Source organism: Typopeltis vanoorti, chromosome 7 (genome assembly GCF_054136105.1).
Source record: "Typopeltis vanoorti isolate ZY-2024b chromosome 7, IOZ_Tvanoo_1.0, whole genome shotgun sequence".
Taxonomy (NCBI): Eukaryota; Metazoa; Arthropoda; class Arachnida; order Uropygi; family Thelyphonidae; genus Typopeltis; species Typopeltis vanoorti.
The window spans coordinates 434475-458438 of NC_143555.1; the positions used below are offsets into that span (position 1 = coordinate 434475).

The 23964-nt window shown below is 36.6% G+C and overlaps 1 protein-coding gene across 1 annotated transcript in view; it reads right to left on the bottom strand.

Annotated features, from left to right (window-relative positions):
* Nucleotides 1–23964, bottom strand: part of LOC150104442 (uncharacterized) — a 242607-nt gene that overhangs the window by 217840 nt on the left and 803 nt on the right. The window contains exon 2 of the mRNA XM_090395648.1: nucleotides 11395–11492. Coding sequence (XP_090251774.1) covers nucleotides 11395–11491 — 97 coding nt within the window. The 5' untranslated portion in view covers nucleotide 11492. The remainder of the gene's footprint in view (nucleotides 1–11394; nucleotides 11493–23964) is intronic.

The window sequence follows — 23964 nt, forward strand, 5'->3', positions numbered from 1 at the left end:
TAGTGAGACATGGCTAACAGAAGATGATATAGTAAGTGGGATAGAATGTAAAAGGTATAGTGTTCAAGAAGGACAAAGAAAAGATTGGTGGAGGAGCGTTATTGATGATAGCTGATGAACTGCAGCCAAAGAGAATAGACGTTCAACTGAAGATAGTGAAAACAGCACAACCGAATCTATTGGGTGCAAGATTGAGGCCAGCAGAACAAAATATACAGTTGGGTGCTGCTATAGACCAGGTGATGGAATAGATAATGGAGATAGTATGCATAGACAAATACTCAATGGGAGAACAGGTAATTATTATGGGGGGATTTCAACTATCATCATCATCATCAAATTCCTGCCATGTACTCTCAAGGGGTGTAAAGGATATGATAGTACTACATGAAAAATTTACATCATTACTAACTGCCTATCTACAATTTTCCTATAAATCAGTCTGTTACTTGTCAAGCCTCCAACATCATCAGATCTTATATTTCTATCGAATAAGGCACTTTGTACCGTATCAATCCACCTATATCTTGGTCTTCCTCTGGGTCCTTTTGCTGCCAACCTGGCAGAGAACACTTCTTTTGCTAATCTTTCTTCGCCCATTCTGTTTAGGCGACCATACCACCTGAGATTAGCTCTGCTAAGGCATTCCTGGATGATGGCAATGTCAAGTTCTTTCCTAATATCCTCATTTTTAATATGATATTGCCATTCATGCCATCTGTTCACGCCTCTAATCTTTCTCAGGACTCTCATATCTGCGGTCTCTAGTCTTTGGTCAAGTGTTTTACTTCTGACCCAGCTCTCAGATCCATAAGTTAAAACTGGTTTGAACACTGTCATGTATACAGCTAATTTAGCGTTTCGACTAATTTCTCTCTTATTCCATATGAATTTATTCAATTGACTTCTCACCATACCAGCTTTGCTGATTCTGTTGTCTATTTCTATATTTAATTTACCATCTTCAGTAAAAATCGTGCCTAAGTAACTGAAATATTTTATTTGTTCCACAGGTTCTCCATTCACAACACAGCTGACATTTTCAATGATTCTGCCTATTTTCATTGTCTTTTTATTGCTGACCTTCATACCATATCTATTACAACAGCTATTCAATTTAGTCAGAGAATCTTGCAGACTTGTAGCGGATTTATTTAGAAGTATAACATCATCCGCATAATGCAAAGAGCTAACATTAACATCTTCAATTTTGATATCATTTTTAATACCACTTTCCTTCATAATGTGATCCATATAGATAATGAATAACAGAGGGGAAATGTACATCCATATCTCACACCAGATATAACATTAAACCATCTTCCTGTACTTCCTTCAATTCTAACTGCTGACTTACAACTCAAATAAAGACTAAGTATTGGTTGATATAATGCCCCATTGACACCATATAACTGTAGCGTATTGAACAGCTTCTCTCTTGGCACCTTGTATTATGCTTTTTCCAAATCGACAAAACTCAAATAGAGATGTTTGTTATACTCCCATGATTTCTCGACTATTTGTTGTAAAGTGAAGATCTGATCGTGACAGCCTCTATTTTGCCTGAATCCAGCTTCTTCTTCACCAAGCTTTTCTTCCACAATTCTTCTCAACCGTTTCTCAAGTATACTTGCATAGATCTTGCCATGAACACTCAGTAGGGAAATACCTCTGTAATTCTCATATTCAGTTTTATTTCCCTTTTTATATATGGGTACTGCTGAATGAAAAAAGCAGTGATGACAGCACAGTGATAAAAAACACTGACCAGCCATGCAGTCAGTAATACATATCCATACTTGAAGTAGAAAAAGCCATTAAAGGCTTAAAATGTGGAAAGGCAGCAGGAGTAGATGATATTCGACCAGAAATGCTGAAGTATGGTAGTATAAAAGTCTTACAGTGGTTGCACTGCATAGTTCAGAAACTCTGGACAGCGGGGACGAATTCCCGATGATTGGAGTAGAGCTCTCATAGTACCCATATATAAAAAGGGAAATAAAACTGAATGTGAGAATTACAGAGGTATTTCCCTACTGAGTGTTCCTGGAAAGATCTATGCAAGTATACTTGAGAAACGGTTGAGAAGAATTGTGGAAGAAAAGCTTGGTGAAGAACAAGCTGGATTCAGGCCAAATAGAGGCTGTCAGGATCAGATCTTCACTTTACGACAAATAGTCGAGAAAGCATGGGAACATAACAAAGATCTATATTTAAGTTTTGTCGATTTGGAAAAGGCATATAACAAGGTGCCAAGAGAGAAGCTATTCAATACGCTGCAGTTATATGGTGTGAATGGGGCATTATATCAAGCAATACTTAGTCTTTATTTGAGTTGTAAGTCAGCAGTTAGAATTGAAGGAAGTAAAGGAAGATGGTTTAATGTTAAATCTGGTGTGAGACAAGGATGTACATTATCCCCTCTATTATTCATTATCTATATGGATCACATTATGAAGGAAAGTGGTATTAAACCTGATATCAAAATTGGAGATGTTAATGTCAGCTATTTACTTTATGCGGACGATGTTATACTTCTAAATAAATCCGCTACAAGTCTGCAAGATTCTCTGACTAAATTGAATAGCTGTTGTAATAGATATGGTATGAAGGTCAGCAATAAAAAGACAAAGACAATGAAAATAGGCAGAATCATTGAAAATGTCAACTGTGTTGTGAATGGAGAACCTGTGGAACAAGTAAAACATTTCAGCTACTTAGGCACTTTTACTGAAGATGGTAAATTAAATATAGAAATAGACAACAGAATCAGCAAAGCTGGTATGATGGGAAGTCAATTGAATAAATTCATATGGAATAAGAGAGAAATTAGTCGGAACGCTAAATTAGCTGTATACATGACAGTGTTCAAACCAGTTTTAACTTATGGATCTGAGAGCTGGGTCAGAAGTAAAACACTTGACCAAAGACTAGAGACCGCAGATATGAGAGTCCTGAGAAAGATTAAAGGTGTGAACAGATGGCATGAATGGCAATATCATATTAAAAATGAGGATATTAGGAAAGAACTTGACATTGTCACCATCCAGGAATGCATTAGCAGAGCGAATCTTAGGTGGTATGTCACTTAAATAGAATGGGAGAGAAGAGATTAGCAAAACAAGTGTTCTCTGCCAGGTTGGCAGGAAAATGACCAAGAGGAACACCAAGATATATGTGGATTGATACGGTACAAAGTGCCTTAGACGATAGAAATATAAGATCTGATAATGTTGGAGTCTTGACAAGTAACAGATTGATTTGGAGGAAAATTGTAGATAGAAAGTTAGTAATGATGTAATTTTTTCATGTAGTACTGTCATATCCTGTGCACCCCTTGAGGGTACATGGCACGAATTTAATGATGATGATATATGGGTACTATGAGAGCTCTACTCCAATCATCAGGAATTCGTCCCGCTGTCCAAGCTTTCTGAACTATGCAGTGCAGCCACTGTAACACTCTTATACCACTATACCTCAGCATTTCTGGTAGAATATCATCTACTCCTGCTGCTTTTCCACATTTCAAACCTTTGATACCTTTTTCTACTTCAAGTATGGATATGTATTCCTGACTGCATGCATGGTCAGTGTTTTTTACCACTGTGCTGTCATCAGTGCTTGTTTCATTTAGCAGTTTATCAAAGTAATTACTCCATACTTCAAGGATATCTTTTTCTCCCATTTTCATGTCACCTTTATCATCTCTAATTCCTTTTACAGCACTCTTTCCTCCATTTCCAGCTTCTTCAACAACCTCCAGAATATTTTGCCACCTTCTTGATATTTATTTTCTATAATCTTGCCAAAGTCCTCCCATGACTTTTGTTTAGCTAGTTTTACACATAATGTTTAGCATTCTTGCATTTGTTTCTGTATTCTAGGAATGTTTGATATGCTTTCTTCTTTTCCTTCACTGTCTCTTTAACTTCCTGTGTCCACCAGGGAGTTCTGATTTTTTTATCCTTGCAGACAACCTCACCACATGCCTCTCTGGCAGAATCAATCAATGTTTCCTTCAGAGTTTGCCAGTGAATCTCCAAGGTTTGATTCCTGTTCTCAAACTCTTTAATTTTTTCTTCAATAATCTTTGTGTATTTTAGTCTACAGTTCACATCTGAGAGCTGCTCAACTTCTATTTGCTTTAAAACTTTCTTACATGTTATTCTTTTCAATATGAAATCCAATTTTATCCTGCTCAAGACTAAATAGTGATCACTTCCAATTTCAAATCCTCTGTACACTCTGGTGTCCTGCACCAGGGAGAAAACATCACTATCAACAATATCATAGTCAATGGGACTTTTCTTATTCCTAGCCTCTTCTCTCCATGTGAATTTGTGCACATTTTTATGTTGGAACATGGTATTGGTAATAACCAGTCCATGTCCTGAGCAGAAATTCAACAGATATTTGCCATTATTATTAGCTTTGCTCTTTTCTCCAAATTTTCCCAAAATATTTTGGTATGTCTCACAATCATTTCCTACTCTGCTATTTAGATCCCCAACAAGGACCAACTTTTCCTTTTTCATTGTGTCAGCTGCTTTTTGTAAAGCCTCAAAAAATTCCTCCACTTCTACCTTAGTAGAACCTCCTGTGGAACAATAGGCACAAATAAGTCTCATTGTACAGTTCCCCATTCTGATATTTGCCCACATCGCTACTTGATACTGACTGCCATTCAAGAAGATTAGCCTCATATTTAGTGTTGAATACTATGGCTACTCCTTTCACTTGATTGTCATTGCCTGAATGTAACATTTTGTATTTATTGCTCAGAAAGATCTCACCATTTTTTGTCTTTTTTGTTTCAGTCACCCCTATTATGTCGATCTGGTACTTATCTAATTCCTCAGCTAGCTCCATTTCTTTGCCATTCAGGCTTCTTATGTTGATAGTACCGATCTTTAACTCTGGTGATGTTGAGCTGGGATTTGTTTTCAGATTTATTCCAGTAGCTGACTTTTCGCTGTGTGCCCTGGTTCCCTGGCGAAAACAACGGATGCCTTGTTTAACCGGGCGACGCCCCAGCCGACATGAAATTTTGTCATATCGTACCATCATTTTTTATTTCAACTATGGTAACATTAATTAGAAGGCAGAGAGGATACATGGGAGGAAGGAAATGGATTTTATGCAGTTACTAAGAGATAACTACCTGAGACAGCATGTAATGGAATATACTAGGGATTCAAGAGTGCTTGATCTCTTAATTGCATCTGAGAATTTGACTATAACGAATATGACTACGTTGCCACCAATTGGTGAAAGAGTGATCATAAGGTCTTGATCTGGGAGGTAGCTAAATGTGTGGAATTTTCAATTAAGACAGAGTACATGTGGAATTACCAGGCTGGTAAGTATACCAAGCTTAGGAGATTGCTTGGATCAGTGCCATGGCATGTAAAACTGCAAGGGCTGGATGTTGATAGTGTGTGCACAGGGTTCTGTTCTTGGATCACTGCTATTTAATTTGTTCATTAATGATATAGGAAAGGATCTGAGAGGAACTGTTCATTTATTTGCCAATGATGCAAAGTTGGGTAGACAATAGCGAACATATGATGTCAAAATTTTGGGATGATTTGGAGAGATTGGCAGAACGGTGCTAAGAAGAATGGCAAAGTGTAAGGTTATGCATTTTGAGGTGAAACCATTAGCAGCAGTATACTACATTGGTGGAACTGTTCTCCAGGAAATTGACGAACCCAGAGATTTGGGAGTGTTGGTGGATAGAGAGTTGAAGTATAGGGAGTACATAACAAAAGTGGTTAAATCAGCTCATCAGATCACTTGGTTACTGAAGAATATTTTGATGAGCAGAGATAAGCAAGTTATTGTCCCTCTTTATCGAGCCTTGATAAGAACCCATCTTGACTACTGAGCCCAGATCCGGACACCAGGGTTTCTTCTTGATATGGAGGAGGGGTAGAGAAGATCCAGAGGCGAGTGACCAAGATGAGAATGGTCTATGGAATGAACCTTACGAGAACAGGTTCAATCTATGGGGTACAGAAATTGGTTGACAGGAGGAAAAAGGGTGATATGATTGAGACAATCAAATTACTGAGGGATTTTTACTAGATTAATTCAGAGGAAATTTTTCAGAAGAGGTCTGGTGGGCTGATAGAACTAGGGGTCATCAATGGAAACTGAGCAAGAGTATTAGCCAGCATCTGTTGTGGGTGCCATGACTGTGAATGAGTTCAAAGCAAAGTATGATAGATACCATGCGAATGCTGAATAGTTCTTGACATTATGTTTAGGGTACCTCCCTCGATGAGTTGAAGGACTCTTTGGAGTTGCCCATAATAATATTGTGATATTAAGTTCTTTCGTTGAAGAGCAAGTTCTATAAGTTGCTCGACTCCTGGAACAAGGTGTATGATAAATAGAGTGAAATTATTGAAGTTTCTTGGAATAATAAGGAATGGTCTGCTTTTTCTTACAATATATATATATATATATATATATTGAGAACGAATTGACTGATTTTGATGATGAGGCAGTGATCATTATTTATTTTTTTACCTCCCTCCACAGCCCACCCATGCATGTTCATTTATACTGACTGAACTGTACAAAATAGGTACATAATATGTGTGAAAATATGCAAAACATTATAGTGTGTGTGTCGAGGCGTGATGTGCTATTGAAGCAAATGAAGCAGCCGAGGGATACTGGTAAGTGGGAGATGCTCCATGAGCTTAACAGTGCACTTTCTTAACTCTCATTTAGACTATTGTCCTGAGAATCTGGGAACTGTGCTGATCAGTGCCATGGAGATAGTATGCATACGCAAATATTCAATGGGAGGACAGGTAATTATTATGGGGAGATTTCAACTATGGTAACATTGATTGGAAAGCAGAGCGGACACATGGGAGGAAGGAAATGGATTTTATGCAGTTACTAAGACATAACTACCTGAGACAACATGTAATGGAATATACTAGGGATTCAAAAGTGCTTGATTTCTTAATTGAATCTGAGTTAGGTTTCTCGCCTGAGCAGGGCTAGCCCTGCTGAGGCGAGAAACCTAACTCAATGGAAGCTTCTGAGTCAGAAGCATCCATTCATGGTGTATGTGCGGTGAATACTCATCTTACTACACTGCAGTTAAACAATATCTGGTGAAGTTTTTTAATTTGCGAAGTTATTTTGTTATTATCATTCTTCTTATTATTACACAGGCCTGCAAAATTTAAGTCATGGAAAGTTGTCTGGAAACCATTAACTGTTTCTAATTTATTTTTGATTGCTGATTTAAAATATCTCTTCCATTTTTCTTTATCACATAAGATTTTTCAAAAAATGGATCTCGATATTACAGTAAAAGAGCTTTAAAACACATTATATTAAGTAAAATAACAGTATTTAAAATTTTTCCAAGTCCGCGCAGTTAGCATAGCGGCTGTGTGCTTCGCAACCATATGCCTGGGGAAGGAGTGTCCTAGGTTTGATTCCCGTCAGTGACGTCAGGAGCTGAAGGATCTTTCTCAGCCATAGCCAAGTTAGCTTAGACATAGGCTTGGACAGTAGGGTTTTTCCCCCAGTTTATCCTGGGGTTTGTCATCCCACAATGCAGGCAAACCAACTTTGAGAACTCAACACTACAGGACATAGGATACACTGGGGCGTAGGACTGACAACTTTATCCTGTGAATGGTTTGAGGTCCAATGATTAACAAAACCGTCAACACCGCAAGGTAAAAGAGGGTAAAAAAAAAGAAAGATGAGAAAATTTTCCGTAAACATTTTTGGAAAGTATTGGAAATTTTTTTTTTTTAATTAAAGATTAATCTTTAGTACATACTTTATATTTCGTCTTTTTCTTTCAAAGCTTCTTTTTGAACTTTTTCTGTGAAATTCTTTTCCAGGGTCATCTCTGTGCAACATCCAGCAATAGTCTGCCATCATTTTGACATTCCACCATCCCTGATACCTTCTTTCCATCTCCTTGATGTCTTGGTGGAATCGCTCTCCTTGCTCTTCCCTGACAGTTCCAAGATTCTCAGGAAAGTAGTCTAAATGAGAGTTGAGAAAGTGCACTTTTAAGCTCATGGATCATCCTAAATCCTTGAATTTCAGTAGCATATCTTCCACAATCATTTTATAGTTGGGGTCCTTGTGATTTCCTAAAAATTTGGTCACCACCTCTTTCAAAGCTTTTCAAGCTTCTTTTTCAACAGATGACATTATCTGTTCAAACAGTTTATCCGTCATAAGTTTCCTGATGTCCGAACTGATAAAAATATCTTCTTTCAATTTTATAGTTGCGGTCCTTGTGATTTCCTAAAAATTTGGTCACCACCTCTTTCAAAGCTTTTCAAGCTTCTTTTTCAACAGATGACATTATCTGTTCAAACAGTTTATCCGTCATAAGTTTCCTGATGTCCGAACTGATAAAAATATCTTCTTTCAATTTTGCTGTAGATATTCCAGGAAATTTTGCACAGATGTACTTAAAACACTCTCCTTCTTTCAAAAAAGCCTTGACAAACTGCTTCATCAATCCCAACTTTATGTGAAGCAGGGATAAAAGGATTTTTTCCCAAGTACCCAAACTTTTGTGTAACACATTTTTACTTCCAGGTTCTAATGTGACTCTTTCTGTCCATTCCTTCTTGATTGAATGTTGCTCTCAATCTCGGCTGTCCCACTAGTATAAAAAGCACAGGTATATGGTGTATCCTCTTTGTTGTCCCAAAATTATAGATATGACTAAGATCACCACAAGTTGTCCATCTATGATCATTGCACTTAAGTTTGCTGAGAATGAAGGCTAAATTTTCATATCATTCTTTCAAATGCTCGGAATGTGCTACTGGTACTGAACATACCTATTGTAATTATGGAGAAGCATAGCTTTGAGGCTTCTTTTTGAGGAATCGATAAGCAACCTCAAATTGATGACTTCATTTTTACGTTGAATTTGCTTATCAGTCCGGGAATATCGCTACAGTAAACTAAATCAGTTCCTCTGAAAAATGAGGAATTAAATCTCTCTCTATATCTAAACCATGACAAAGAAGTGCCAGGGGCTAACAAATTCTTATCGTTTAGTCTTGAGCCCAGCAGTTCTGCAGATTCCTTAGGAAGACCCAAATCTCTGACCAAGTCAATTAAATCGGTCTATGAAAAAAAGTTCAGGTGGTCCACTATCTTTGTATTTGTCATCATTGAAATCTTCAGCCTTCGCTTGAATCTCTGCTGAGTGGTTCTCCTAAAATTTGTGGAGATGTTAGCAAGGGTATTTCAGGGCATATTGCAGATGGTGGTAAATTAGAATACGAAATGTCTTTATTTTTCACATTAAAACCTCGAACATTCAAAGAACAGAAGTAACAATCATCATCATTATGGTTGTGGGGTTCATGCCATACCATGGGAATTCTAAAAAAGAAAGATTTTTGTTCTCCCTTCGACCACCTAAATTCTTCTACACAAATGAAACATACTATATGCAGCACCCATGGCTTATCTAAGTCACCAAGTTTCATCCAAAAATATGCATAGTACACTTTTTCATGAAATCTGTAATGTTTCTTTGTTGTTGCTTTTTTACCACTAACTCCCCACACATGTAGCAGAAAATATTAGGTGAATTTTTGCAACCTCTTGAAGCCATTACAAACACCATTTAAAACACAGTTAAATGAATTTTAATAAATGACATTAACACTATTACATGATACTATGTAAAAATATTAAAAATCCGCAAACACATTAAATTAAATCTTTACACTAACTTAGAAAATATGCCAACTTTCAGAAATATGATAACCTTAGTAGTCAACGACTAAAGTTCAACTAAAGAATCACACAGGAAAATGTGTCTGTGATAACAGGAAAGCCATCCGTTATCTTGGTGAATCAGATTCAAAGTAGCCACTTGCACTTTCATCTGCATTCTTCCCTCCCCTCTCATATCTTAAGAATGAGAAGTTTCGTGGACATTTCTTTATTTGCCATAAAAAGGCATTTCAAAAAGCACTTATACAACGAATTAGCTGTATATAAAGGAGAATGAAAATAAATACCAATGCATTGAATTTAAATCCAAATACTACTAATAAAAACGATAAAATTAGAAATCGGGTAAAATTGGTGAGTGATTTTTACTACTTTTTCTGATCTCAGCACCTAAAAATCTATAAGAATCAATTATTACCTCTCTGACAACTTATCCATCACAGGCCTGTGTTATTATTACTATCATTATATTAATATCAAATTTCGTCAGTGTTTATTAGTAGTTTTCATTATTTATAATATTTTTTTATTTTTAATATTAATATATATTTTAATTATTATTTATAATAAATTATAATTTATTATCAATTATAATTTTAGTAGGTAATTTTTTTCCCCATTGTTTTGGACACAGGCAGTTATATGTAGCATGTTCTTGAGTTAGCAGTCTTGAGAATTTAATTATTTTTGTCGAGGATGATGAAACTTCAAATGTTGTTTACAAAGAAGTGTTATAATGCTCACAATTCTACACCATGACAAAAGCATCAGAACCAAATACTGAAGTAAATACATTGAAGTGAACCACTGGCAGCCTAAGTTCACCTCGGTGAAGCGTTCAGCTAATCTATATAGAAAGCAAAGTCCATTTTCGGCATTTACTTATAATCGAGAACGAATTGATTGATTTTGATGATTTCTTCACCAATAGATAGAGGATGTTTGAAAGATGTTTTATGTGCATTTTCATCAATGTACACCTCCAGATTATGGAGCAGTGATTACTTTTTTTTTACCTCCCTCCACAGTCCATACTGCATTTTAATAATATCTGGCCACAAAATAATGGCCAGATATTGTTAAATTCTATTGTAAGATACTGTAATAGGCCAAATATTGTTACATTTTTAAAATATTATTAAATTCTATTGTTAGATGCTACGATGAAGAGCAAGTTCAATAAGTCACTCGACTCCTGCTGTAAGAGTCTAAATAGACAGAGTTAAATTATTGAGGAATGAAGACAATTTCTCGGATACTCCTCATTCCTTCAGACTATCTATTTGCATACAAATGGTTACAATTTCCAATAAGAGTTTGCTTTGCAATGACGATTAATAAAGCCCAAAGACAGGTATGCAAACTTAGATATGCAGGTTTAGATTTAAGAGGCAAATATATGTAGCATGTTCTCGAGTTAGGAATCTTGAGCATTTAATTATTTTTGAATGCTCACAATTCTACACTATAACAAAAGCACCAGCACCAAATACTCAAGAAAATACCCTGAAATGACCCACTGGTAGTATAAGTTTGCCTCGGTGAAGTGGGAGGGCTCAACTAATATAAAGGGAAATAAAAGCACATGATTACAAGTGCACTGTATGATATTTAGAAACATTAGAACAATACCTGAAATCAGATTGAAATTTAAACCTTCATTTGTCTTCCTTCCACATTTAAAACTTGATTTTCTTCTTTTTGTTGCAGACTTTGAGTGACGTGCCATTCTATGAAGCAAAAAATTAAGAACTAATATTAGTTTCCAAAAAAATTTGTTAATTTATGTTCAATCTCCATATGTAAAAAATTTGAAAATTATCATAATTTGGATATTTTAACACTTCAACCATAACAAAGAATGAAAAGTCAACTGCTGAAATAAACTCAGCATCTGGAGAACTGAAGATGACCACTATCAACATAAGAAACATCAACAGCATAAAAGTGAAACTGGCAGAAGAATTAGAAAAGTACTATATCGACCTAATTAGCATTACCACAATGAAAACACAGGAGAAGAAATTCCTTCAGACAACAGTGATTTGGTTTATAGTTTCTTTGGCACAAAAACTACGAAAAGTCATACTGTGCCATATTAAGTTTACAACTATCCATAAGCAGTTAAAGAAAATTGTAAACAATATGCCTGTACAAAAATTAGGTTCCACAAAGCAGCATCAACATAGAAACAGAATTGCTGCAGAAGGCACAGCAACACACAAGGTTAAAGGTTACAGTAGTACAAAAGTTGTCAATAATACAAGTTAAATAAACAAAATGTATGTACAAGACACCAAGCTAAGGTATGCAGTATTTACATATAGTTAAAATTATAACAATGTTTTTACAGCCATACATAAATAGGCAAAAAGGAATTATTATACAACATGCATGCATAAAAATAAAATTTGGCGATGTGGTATCTACATATAAACAAAAGTACAAGAAGGTTACACAAATATACAAGGTGTCCTACAGCAATACATAATTAGTATTGCTGTAGTAAATAATATGTATATAATATAATATAAATAATAATAAAAAAAATAGTAAATAATATGTATGCGCAAAAGTTAAGTTGGGCAATGCAGTATCTACATATAAACAAAATTACTGCAGCATTTAAGGCAGTAATTAGACAACAATACAAGTTAATAAACAAAATGCATATACAACACCAAGCCAAGGAATGCAGTATCTACATATAAGATTACAACAAATGTTATTACAGTAATATATAGTTAAAGAGGAATTATTATACAATATGTATGCATAAAAATTAAGGTTAGCAGTGTGGCATTTACATATTAACAAAATTACAACAAGGCTACAGAAATACATGATTGGTCAGAAATTAAATTAATGAATAATATATACATTAGTTTCTCAACTCATGCACATATACATAACAAAACATTACATATTTTGTAATATATACATATAAAAGTTAAGTGAAGCAATACAGTATCTACATATAAACAAAATTACAGTCAAATGTATTTGTATAAATTAATTCTTTGTAAAAAATTAAAAACATCGGGCAATCTGCCCGAGTCTGTCAGCATCTGCCTGAGTCTGGCCAGGAAGGCAAAAATTTCATTCCACTCTTGTGCAATTCCTCACTCCCAGTATATGATAAATAGTGAGATATGTATTGCACTTTTCACACTTGAGAGGGTCATTAGCTCTCAATAAACTAGAATGTGTAATATGACTGTTACCTATGAGGAGCCTAGCGAGAACAACTTCCTCTCTTCGCTTTATGCATTGACTAGAATGCCAATGCTTAATTTCAGGTTTGATGTCATATAAATTGTTAATGCTTCCTACCATGATGACTGCCATTGATCAATTAGCTTTGATCATATAAACTGTCTGTAGTCTGTATATGGTACTGTCAAACAGTATATGAAGAACGTTTGAGCTGATTTAGCAGCTGCATCTGCAGCCTCATTTCCCTTAATTCCAATGTGCCAGGAATCCAGCACACTGAACCTCTGCTGTATAATTACTGCAATCAGGTGGGATCTGGTTGGAGATAATGTCAGGAAACACAGCAGCACAGTCAACAAAAGTATTAGTTCTTGAACCATCAGTATAGATAGGCAAGAAATCAGTGTGCTGCTCTGTGTGCATTAAACAATTGGAGGTAGACAGATGGAGTATCAGATTTCTGTAGCTGACAAAGTGAGAGGTTGCAGGATGGTGTGCAAACTGCCATGTAAGGATACTGTTAAGTTTAGTGTAGGCAATGTTGTCAACATTTTTACCAAGAGCGTGCAGAGTCTCTTTAACATGCATACCAAAAGGATGTATGGCAGTTTGAAGTGTGTGGTATTGAGCTTCCCAGTGCAGAGAAAAGAGACTAGTCCATGTAGGATGATCTGAGAGAGACTATCTTTAGGGCATAATCAAAGAACAACTGTTTCCGTCGAAGTGATAGAGCTGGTTCATTTGCTTCAACATAAAGACTGAGTTGGTGATGTGCGAAAGGCACCAGTAGCTATCAGTATACCCTGATGATGAATGGATGGAGTAACTTGTGATGGATCCAACCATTGCAGGTTACTCACTGTTGCAGGACCATAGACTTGAGACACACATAATCCAGCTTTGGACGTATAAGTGCATGATAAAGATGAAGCAATGAAGCGTGATCAGCAATCCACTCATTAAGAGGATAGTGCGAAGAAGGTTCAATGTTTTCTTGCACTTTTCTCTTAGTTGACGATGTGTGCTAGAAATGCAAGTTTACTGTCAAAGATCAGTCCCAAGAACTTGGCTTCTGTAGCTACTGGAATAATAGTGCATCCAATTCTTAATTCAGGATCTAGATGAAGAGTGTGTATTCAACAGAAGTGTACACAGACACTTTTTTCTGTTGAAAACCTAAACCTTACTAAGAGTCCACAGAGCAACATGATCAATTGCTTGCTGAAGTTGTCTTTCAATTACTCTCATGTTACAGTAGTGGCAGTAAATCGTGAAGTCATCAACATATAGGGCATTGTCTACAGTGGGAGGAAGCTGTTCTGTGATTGAGTTAATTTTAACAGTGAAAACTGTCACACTTAAGGCAGAGCCTTGGGGAACATCCTGTTCTTGATGATATGATCGATATAGCATATTTCTCACTCTGACTTGGAAAATTTCCCTGGAAAGAAAGTTTTTAATAAATACAGGAAGGTGTCCTTTAAGACACAGGTTACAGAGCTGTATTAATATGCCATATCTCCATGTCTCCATGGCTGTGTCATAAGCTTTTTCCATGTCAAAAAAAAAAAAAAATGAAACAAGGTTTCTTGCTTCAGAAATGCATCTTTTATACAAGTTTCTAAACAAACCAAATGGTCTAAAGTTGAGCGATGTCTACGGAACCCACATTGTGTATTGGAGGGAAGATTGTTGCTTTCTAAATACCAGAGCAGTCTGGCATTAACCATTTTCCCTAGTATCTTACAAAGACAGCTGGTCTGAGCAATGGGTCGATAATTATCTACTTGTGTTGGATCTTTTCCTGGTTTTAGGATAGCAATGACAATTAACTTATGCCAAGAATTTAGAAATTCTTCCTCTGCAAATATTCTGTTGTATAATAAGAAAAGGAGATCCATAGAAGATGATGGTAGATGTTTTATCATTTTGTAATGGATGTCATCAGGCCCTACTGCACTAGGAATCTCTAGTAGGAGAGCTCTTTTTAGCTCCTCCTTAACAAATGGCTGATTGTATGGCTCAAGAACATTGGTAGAAAAATTTAGCCTTTGTTTCTCTTGCTGTTCTTTCAGAATTAAAAATTCAGGAGGATATGAAGTTGTTACTGAGTTTCTGGCAAAATTTTGTCCCAGAGTGTCTGCAATGGGATCAGCAATAACACTTCCATTATGGTCGAAGGTAGACAAACAATGTGTTCTATATCTGCCTTTCATTTTCTGGATTTTATCCCAAATTTTTGGACTGATCATTTGATTAATTGATGTAGTAAATTGAATCCATGATTGTTTTTGACTCTGACACCTTACATAGCGTGCTTTGGCTTGAGCATGCTTGAAAGCTATAAGGTTTGATGTGGTGGGATATCTACAAAATATATCCCATGCTCTGTGTTGATTTTTGTTTTTGAACAGTTGTTTTTGGCTGTCTGACATTCTGAGTTCCACCAAGGCTTTGGATAGAGTGGAAACCGAGATGATGTTTTTGGGGTGGAGGCTGTTGCTGCCTGGACAATGAAATCTGTTATATATTTTACAGCTTCATTGATAGGTGTTTGCTGGCATCAGCATTAAATTTTGCAAGATGAGAGAAAGTGTTCCAGTCAGCCTGGTCCATTTTCCATACAAGTATCAGTGTGCGTGAACATGGTTCCTGTGAAGACATTGTGCAGAGAACAGGAAAGTGATCACTTCCATATATGTTCTCTTCAGCGTTCCATGTGAGCAGTGAAAGAATGGAAGGAGAGCAAATTGTAAGATCAACTGCAGAATATGAATGGGTAGGCATATGGAAGAAAGTATTGAGTTTATTAGTGTTGGCACTCCCCATAGGGTATTGTGGCCATTAAATCACCCATCAAAGTATGGGTTCTGGCAGTTATGAGATAAGTTTATCACGATCAATTTCATTTAACTCACTTGGTGATAAATAAATTGAACATAAGAAATCCCATGGAGAAGCAAATCGCTACTGCTTCCAGAGAAGTATTAAGTTGGACCTGATGGAAAAGAACATGACTGCCCACTAGAATAGCTACTCCTCAATGAGCAGGACCACCTCCAGTTCTATCCTTGCATACAATAGTGCAATTCCTAAAGGTAAGATCCTCATTGGTCTTAAGTACATTTCCTGTAGACAGAAAGGTTTGTGTTTCTGCAATAAAATCTTGATATCATCGATATTCTGGCAAAATCCACGACAGTTCCATTGTACAAATTTTCCTATTGTTTTAGTTTTATAGACGTGTCTGGTTTTCAGGAGATTGAGGACTTTCCTTTGTCATATTTATATTTATCAATTGTTTTGGGGAAGTATGGACAGCCAGTGTCCATCTCTTCCTCTGGTAGAGTATTCAAGACATCTGATGTGTTAGAGTTAGTTGGTAAGTTTAGGTTACTTTCACTGGGTACTGAAGTATCCATTTTTTTTGTGGGAGTATCTGGTGGTTTATCTTGAAGTGATATCTCTGCCATAATTTTTTTGACAAGTGGGTTTTCATTGCGTGGGATCATTTTTGGAGTTGTCTCTAAAGTATGCCATAGGTCATGTGATTGATGCACTCAACAGAGAAGTACTTGTGATCATAAGGTGCATTTCTTTTTCATCTTTCCATTTCTGACGTGCACGAGAGTAAGCTGGATGATCTCCCTGACAGTTGACACATTTAGCTTTATTTGCACAGCAAGATTTGTTATCATGCTCTTTACTACCACACTGAGCACAGGTGGTAGAACCACAACAGGCAGTTTGGGCATGTCTGTATCTCTGAAATTTAAAGCATCTCAGTGGGTTATGGATGTACATTCTAACAGGACAGCTGAGATGCCCTGCTTTTACAGATGTTGGAGGCTAAGGTGTATCAAACGTAGATGATGTTCTTGGTTGGAATTAGACGACCATCCCTATGTATCAGGATGCACCTCACACCTGTCACTCCTTGATCTTTAAGTTCTGAACATTTCTCCTCATCAGGAACATCAAGGAGATCCCATTCTGATATCATTCCTCTACAGGAGTTAAGTGTAGAGGAGTGACAGGGGTGACTGTAATTTTTATTCCACCCATTGTTGATGCTCTCAGTAGTTTCTCAGAATGTTGCTGACACAATGTTTCCACAAGGACATCACTAGAACACAATTTCTTAACAGTTTTGGGAGGTCCTGCCAGTCCTTCTAAACCTTTTTGAATAAAGAAGGATGACATTTTCCCTATTGGTTTTTCACCTGTAGCATAAATAATTATAAATGTTGGTACATTTATGTTAGCATCATATATCTTTTGTTTCTTACTTCTGTTTCTATATGCTGTATCTACGGTATCAGTACTTGGTTGGGACTTTGTTAGGGTCCCTGAAACATTTGAGGATGAAGGATTCATTCTCAAGAAGTTTTTGGTTTGATGCCAGACCTCCCCACCCACTACTGAGCCACACATAGACGCCCACTGCTTGGCGAGCAATAACTGCACTCAGGAGTAGAATGCTAGGGCTATCCCGGACGCTATACCAGCACTACAGCAAGCCTAGGATCTCGATCCCAGACCATGGGGTGAGAGACTTACAACACCATTGACCCTTGTAGACAAGCCCACTAACCAAATGATCCTAGCTGGGCCATCCAGGACCGCCAGGCTTGCCAAAGCAGGGGCCAAAGTAGTGCAAGACTACCAAGATCCCTCTTTCCAGATGTCCACGGGTCACACCGCATGGCAAACACATCAGCAAGGTGTTGGATCCCAGTGATGGTGGTCTGGAAAAGTGATGGTGAAAAAGACTAAGGAGAAGTAGAGCAAAGAATACGGGAAGAAAAGCAAAGAAAAAGAAGAAGAAGAATGAAAAGGGCCAGTACCATCACTGAGAGGTCCCCCTCCACCACGAACAGGTGTCCCATAGTAATCAGGGAAAGGAAAGAGTAGCTATAATATTAAATGCTAACTTCTCGAATAGCAGATAATTTCAAGTAGAGATGTGAGCAAATTTCAAAATGAGGAATTCAACAATCAGACTTATTTGTGCATATGTTTCCAGAGAATACCCCTTCTCTAATGAGAAGCTTGAAAAATTTCTCCACTTTTGCAGAATTTTTCAAGTCATTAGAGAAGACAGCTGATGCAAAGAAAAAAAGCTGGATCTTCTTGTCAGAGATCTAAATAGAAGAAGAAAATGAATGCTAGAAATGAAAGAGTTTGAGAAATGGAGGAAAGAGCAAAAAGCATAACTTAACTATAATAATAATGTCAAGTGTCTGCGTTTTTGCTCAGGATAAGGACTAGTCATTATGTTCAAATAGATATGTGCACAAATAAAGAGAAGACAAAATGAGAAAAGAATTACTGAGCACATTATTCTTGATAGCAATATCTTCACAATAGTTCAGGACAGGACAAGAGTATCTGAAATAAGGATCTGAAATAGAAAGTGATCACCATTTAGTTTTAAGATAAAAATGTATTAAAAAGAAAAAAGAAAAATCTGAAAAGTTTGAAAACAAGAATCAAACTTTGGAGACTATGTAAACTAATTTGTTTACCTAGGTAAACTACTTCAGCCAGAGAAGCATGCAGTGAAGGTGTTTGCAAGGATAGAAATAACTAAACTTCACAGTGGGTGGACTCAAAAACTTATATTGGTCAAAAAATTATATAAAAATAGGATTGCAGACCATAACCTAAATGCTACCAGCATTCCTAAGCAGTAACAATTCCTAAACAGCTTAAATACCAACAGGTGGTTCTAACAACTGTCTGCCAGAATTAACATCCATCTTGTATCTTCTTTATCACACTTATCCAACATCTACCATGTAGAATAGAAGCAAGTTAATATTCAGCCCACCCCCCCCCCAACACACACACACACACACACACACACACAAAATGAAAGATCATAGTTGGCCATCAAACTGATATCCCATTGCAGTTATCCTTAAGTTCTCTAAAACATAATGAGAAAGTGATTAACAATCCCTTCTTTCACCATCTGGAAGGTGACCAATTAATCAGTAACTATCACTATGGATTTCACCACTCTCGATCTATAACAGATTTTACCCTACCAACTTTTCAAACCCTACTCACCTTTGAACACAGGCTTAGAGAAAGCCAGCATCTCATTGGATTTGACAACCTATTTACCAAACTACCATCTTATAGACTGCCTTCTGCTGTTTTCAACTAGATTACCTCCTTTCTGGTCATTTGCTACATGCTCTAAATGATGGATGGTCTAACTAAAATACTCTATTAGTTAATTTAGGATTACTCTATTAATACTGGAGTACTCAGAGCTCTGCATTTTCACCTTCATTCCTCTTATACCTTAATGACTACCTCTAAGTTAAGATACTGAAGATAAGAGAAAGTACATTTCATTTCTGTTCTATTCATGTGACAATCCTTGTAGTGAATAATCATTTGAGGTTGGTGGGGTGGGGGTAGACAACTGACTTTAATACGACAGAGTTCTGTCTTATTTCTTGTACAAAAAATAATAAATAAAATATTCTCAGCCTGGGCACTACTACCAAGGAATTGGAAATAGGACAAAAATATTCTTATACATAAGAATATTTTATTAGTAACAAATATAAGTAACATATATAATATGTTAACATATATAACAAATAAGCAATATAAGTAACAAATGAAAGACAAAGAATATCCCTTGAGTGGTCAAATTCAGGAATGGATGGACAAATATATTCTATGAAAGACACTTTTCATAAATCATAGACCAGTCAATAACCATGCAGTTGGTTAAGGTCCACATGCTGAAATGGGTGGGCAGGAAGATGACACTATATGAAAGATGACATGGTTTTGTGAACGTCAGGTCTTGCATTAGGAATTGACCCAGTTTTTAATATAAACTAACACGTGGTTTTCCAGAGCCTCCGTAGCTGAGTCAGTATAGACTAAGCCCTTTGGTCAGAAAGACCTGGGTTCGATTCCTGTCATTGACGTGAGAAACCTTTATCTAGTCTCTTTCGACTAAAGGTGAGTTAGCCGGTCTCATACGGAGGTGGGGGGGGGTCACCCAGAAACTCAGGTTTTTCGTCCCCAAGAACAGGCAAACCGGCCCCGTGAACACACATGGATTACAGCCATGAATATGTCCCAGCCATATGCCGGTACTGAGCCCAGATAAAATTGGGGGGGTTCGGGAAAGCGATGGTGAGCTAACCTGCAAAAATCTCACCTGGAATACTTGGTGGGCAATACCTACAAAGTCACCTATGGTCAGAAACGACTGAAAGGGAAAATCAGATCAGATCGTGGTTTTCCCATAAATAATGCTTTAAACACCAATTTTCTTGATATTCTTCAGTCTAGGAGGCTGGGGGGGGGGTAGACAACTGACTTTAATGCAACAAATACAGTTCTGTCTTATTCCTTATTATTATTATTCAGGCCTCCATGGAGTCAAAAGACTCATCATGGGAGATCCCTCCTAGAAAACACAATGTCTATCATACCACTCCTTAAACTCATCGACTGTTCTACCTCTCACCACTATCAGACAATGCACAATGCATTCCATGGTTCAACTATCCTCCATGCAAAGAAACCATTCCTCACCCTCTTGCTCACAGTTTCCTTTCGTAACTTCCAGGGATGGCTTCTTGTCATCACTCCTTCCCACTGTTCAACCAAGCAAAAGAACTCCCCAGTGTCAACCCTGTAACCACCTCTCAACAGTTTAAAAGTCTCAATCATATCACCTCTCCTTCTAACCACCAAACTCTGCAGTAAACATTCCCTCAGCCAATCCTCATAACTAACATTGTACAGTCCTGAAACCATCTTTGTTATCTGCCTTTGTACCCCTTTCCACAGTTAATTTATCCCCTTCAAATCCTGGGGACTAAATCTCAGAACAATAGTGTAAGTGTGGTGTCTGATCAGAGTCTTATACAATGGAATGATAACTCTTATCTCTGAAGGTCAGTGTCCTTCTCATTACAGCAGTAATCCTCACCACCTTTGCAATATGTCCTCTAAATTTCAGGTTTCTATCAATCATCAACTGCAGATCTCTTGTCTCCCCTACTTCCTCCAGTATAGCTCTTCCAATAGAATATTCAACGTCCCATCAATGTGTCCCAAAACTCAAGACCATACATTTTGCTGCATTAAACCGACACCCCCATTCATCTGCCCATCTGTCTAGCTTATTCAAATCCTCTTGCAGGGCTACCACATCTGCACTATTACTAATAACTCTTCGCATCATCCGCAAACATGATATTCTTTCCATGCTAACGTCATTAGAAGAGTCCGATTTTCGAAATTCTTGTAAAAAATAATAATAAATAAAATTTCTCAGCCTGGGGAAACTACTACCAAGGAATTGGAAATAGGACAAAAATATTCTTATACATAAGAATATTTTATAAGTAACAAATATGAGTAAAATATATAATATATTAACATATATAACAAATATAAGCAATATAAATAACAAAGAATATCCCTTGAGTGGTCAAATGACCAGTTACATGATGCAGATGGACTTGTAAAGACACCTAACAAGTTACTACATCGAAGGGTAGTGAATGAACTGAAACAAATTAAGTTGAATTAGGCTGATGACACATATTTGTCTTCTTTTATCTGTGTCATCAGCCTAATTATATATATCAGAAAGTTATATGAAGAAGTCAAGGAGAATTCAGTTGACTAGTACCCCACAGTACTCTAAACACTGCATTTCAATTTATATATTGTAATATTATTAAAATGGTGATGAAAAATATAATAAATAATAACATGTTTAAAAGGAATTATTGGCTGATGACATTAAACTGGGAAGGGCAACAGCAAATGAAACTGACAGAGTACCTGTAGATGGGTTTAAATACACTGATACTGTGACTTCTAGATATTTTTGTGAATGCCCTTCCACCAAACTGGCTACCATCATTCCTCCACTTTTCTTTATGCAAAAACAACAACAGCTGCTGATCAATATTCATACAGTTCAGGCTTAAATTTTCAAAAACTCATCCTTCAATCTGTTTCCATTCTTTAAAACAGCCTTCCTCAAACTGTTTTCCATAAGAACTATTTCCTTCAGCCATTCAAACATCAAATCAACAGCTTCGTTCATACTTTCTCCTCAAATACTTGTCCATATAATACATTGTGGTAAGTTTGTAAAACAGTTACTCATGAGAGGCTGCAATGTTTTGCACTCTCTCATGAGTGAAATTCATATAAAAAAAAGGGGTAGAAAAATGATAATTTATTTATTCATTTCCCTGTTTTTTATATATAATGCTAGTTTTATACTGAAAAGTGTGAGGTTATGTATTTTGAATTGCAGACACAACAAGACATTGCCTACTCCCTATAAGGGAATAAAAGGCATTAGCTGATTATTATTATTATTATGCATATCACACTGAATATTGCTACACTACACATAACTGATAAAACTAGGAATCCAGGAGTGACAGATGATAACAAAATGAGGTTCAAGGGACTACAAAAGTAGTAAAGCCTAAGGATTACTGCAACACTGAGAAAGATGCAGATGAGTAGGCACATGGAGGTTATTATCCCTCATTATAGAGCTGTGATGTGGCCACTGTACTGAGATTTCATAGCCATGGCCTGAGTTTTGTGGGAGAGATGAGAAAGGGGCAAGGAGAATTTCAGAGATGGACAAACAAGATGATATTAGCATACTCAACTATATGGTCACACTAAGGGTTTGTGATTTAAAAAGAAGAAAAAAAGATTAAAAAAAATATATATATATACACACACACACACATATACACAAGGATGGAGGGTCTAGAAAGTTCTGATAAACACTTAGAACAAAAATGATTTCAAAGCAACTGATATAACCACAAGAATGAACATATCTTAAAACCCTTTAACCCCCATGTTTCGTCAAATTGTAATGTCCATGAGGTTAGCCTATGCTAACCACGCATAGCCTGGCTATGCACTTCACAACCATATGCCTGGGGAAGGAGTTTCCTAGGTTCAATTCCCATTGATGAGGTGAGGAGCTCAAGGATCTTCCTCAGCCATAGCCAAATTAGCTGGTCTTGCGAGTGCACAGTAGGCTTTCCCCCTTCCCAGTTTATCTGGGGTTTTTCAAGCAGGCAAACCGAACCTGTGAACAAACAAAAATACATATTCTTAATCCCTCATTAGGAGAGATCAACCAGTCCTAGGGGGAAGTTGAGGAACGGGGGGGGGGAACCCCATGAATAAATAAATAAAAGTCAAATTGTAATAATTTGTTCTTTTAAGATATATATGAAGACATAAAATTAATTAATTTTTGTTCTATGTGTTAACAGAACTTTCCAGACCCTCCCCCCATATAAATATATATATAATAAAAGCATATAACTACCACTAAAGGTAGCAATATATAGATCACTTCCTTGAATTTTTATGTGTGTGTATATGGTGGGATGGTCCGAATATACTGAATAAGGACTTGTGGACCAACAGGACCATACCTAGTTGATTGTCCACTAAAAGGACTTTATAGGACATTTGCAGGACTTTTTTTTTTTTTTTTCAATACAGTTAAAGAGTTGCTGCTTTTTCATTTTACTCAAACATAAAAAAGTCGAATTTAGAGGGGGGTTGTTTTTTAAAAATTTTTTTACAAAAACATTATGTTACAGAGCCACCATAACCACAGATGCATTAATAGTTAAGTGTATGACAGAACTGTATTTAAAGTGGAGTGTGCAATGACAAATAAAATGTAAGTAGTTCAAATAATCACAAACATTTTTTTAATTCTTAAAAAGAAAGAAACAAAATAAAATAAATTTAATCTAGCCACACCATCTTATCCAGGAAAATTAGTGAAATTGTGTTCAGGATATAACATCTAAAACCCAGACAGGTAGCAATACTTGATAGGAAAGGAAAGAACAAGGAGTTACTTCAGAAAAATGAGCAAGCACAAGTGGTGACAGTTTGGATATTATATTTTGGAGTGGCAAATGGTGA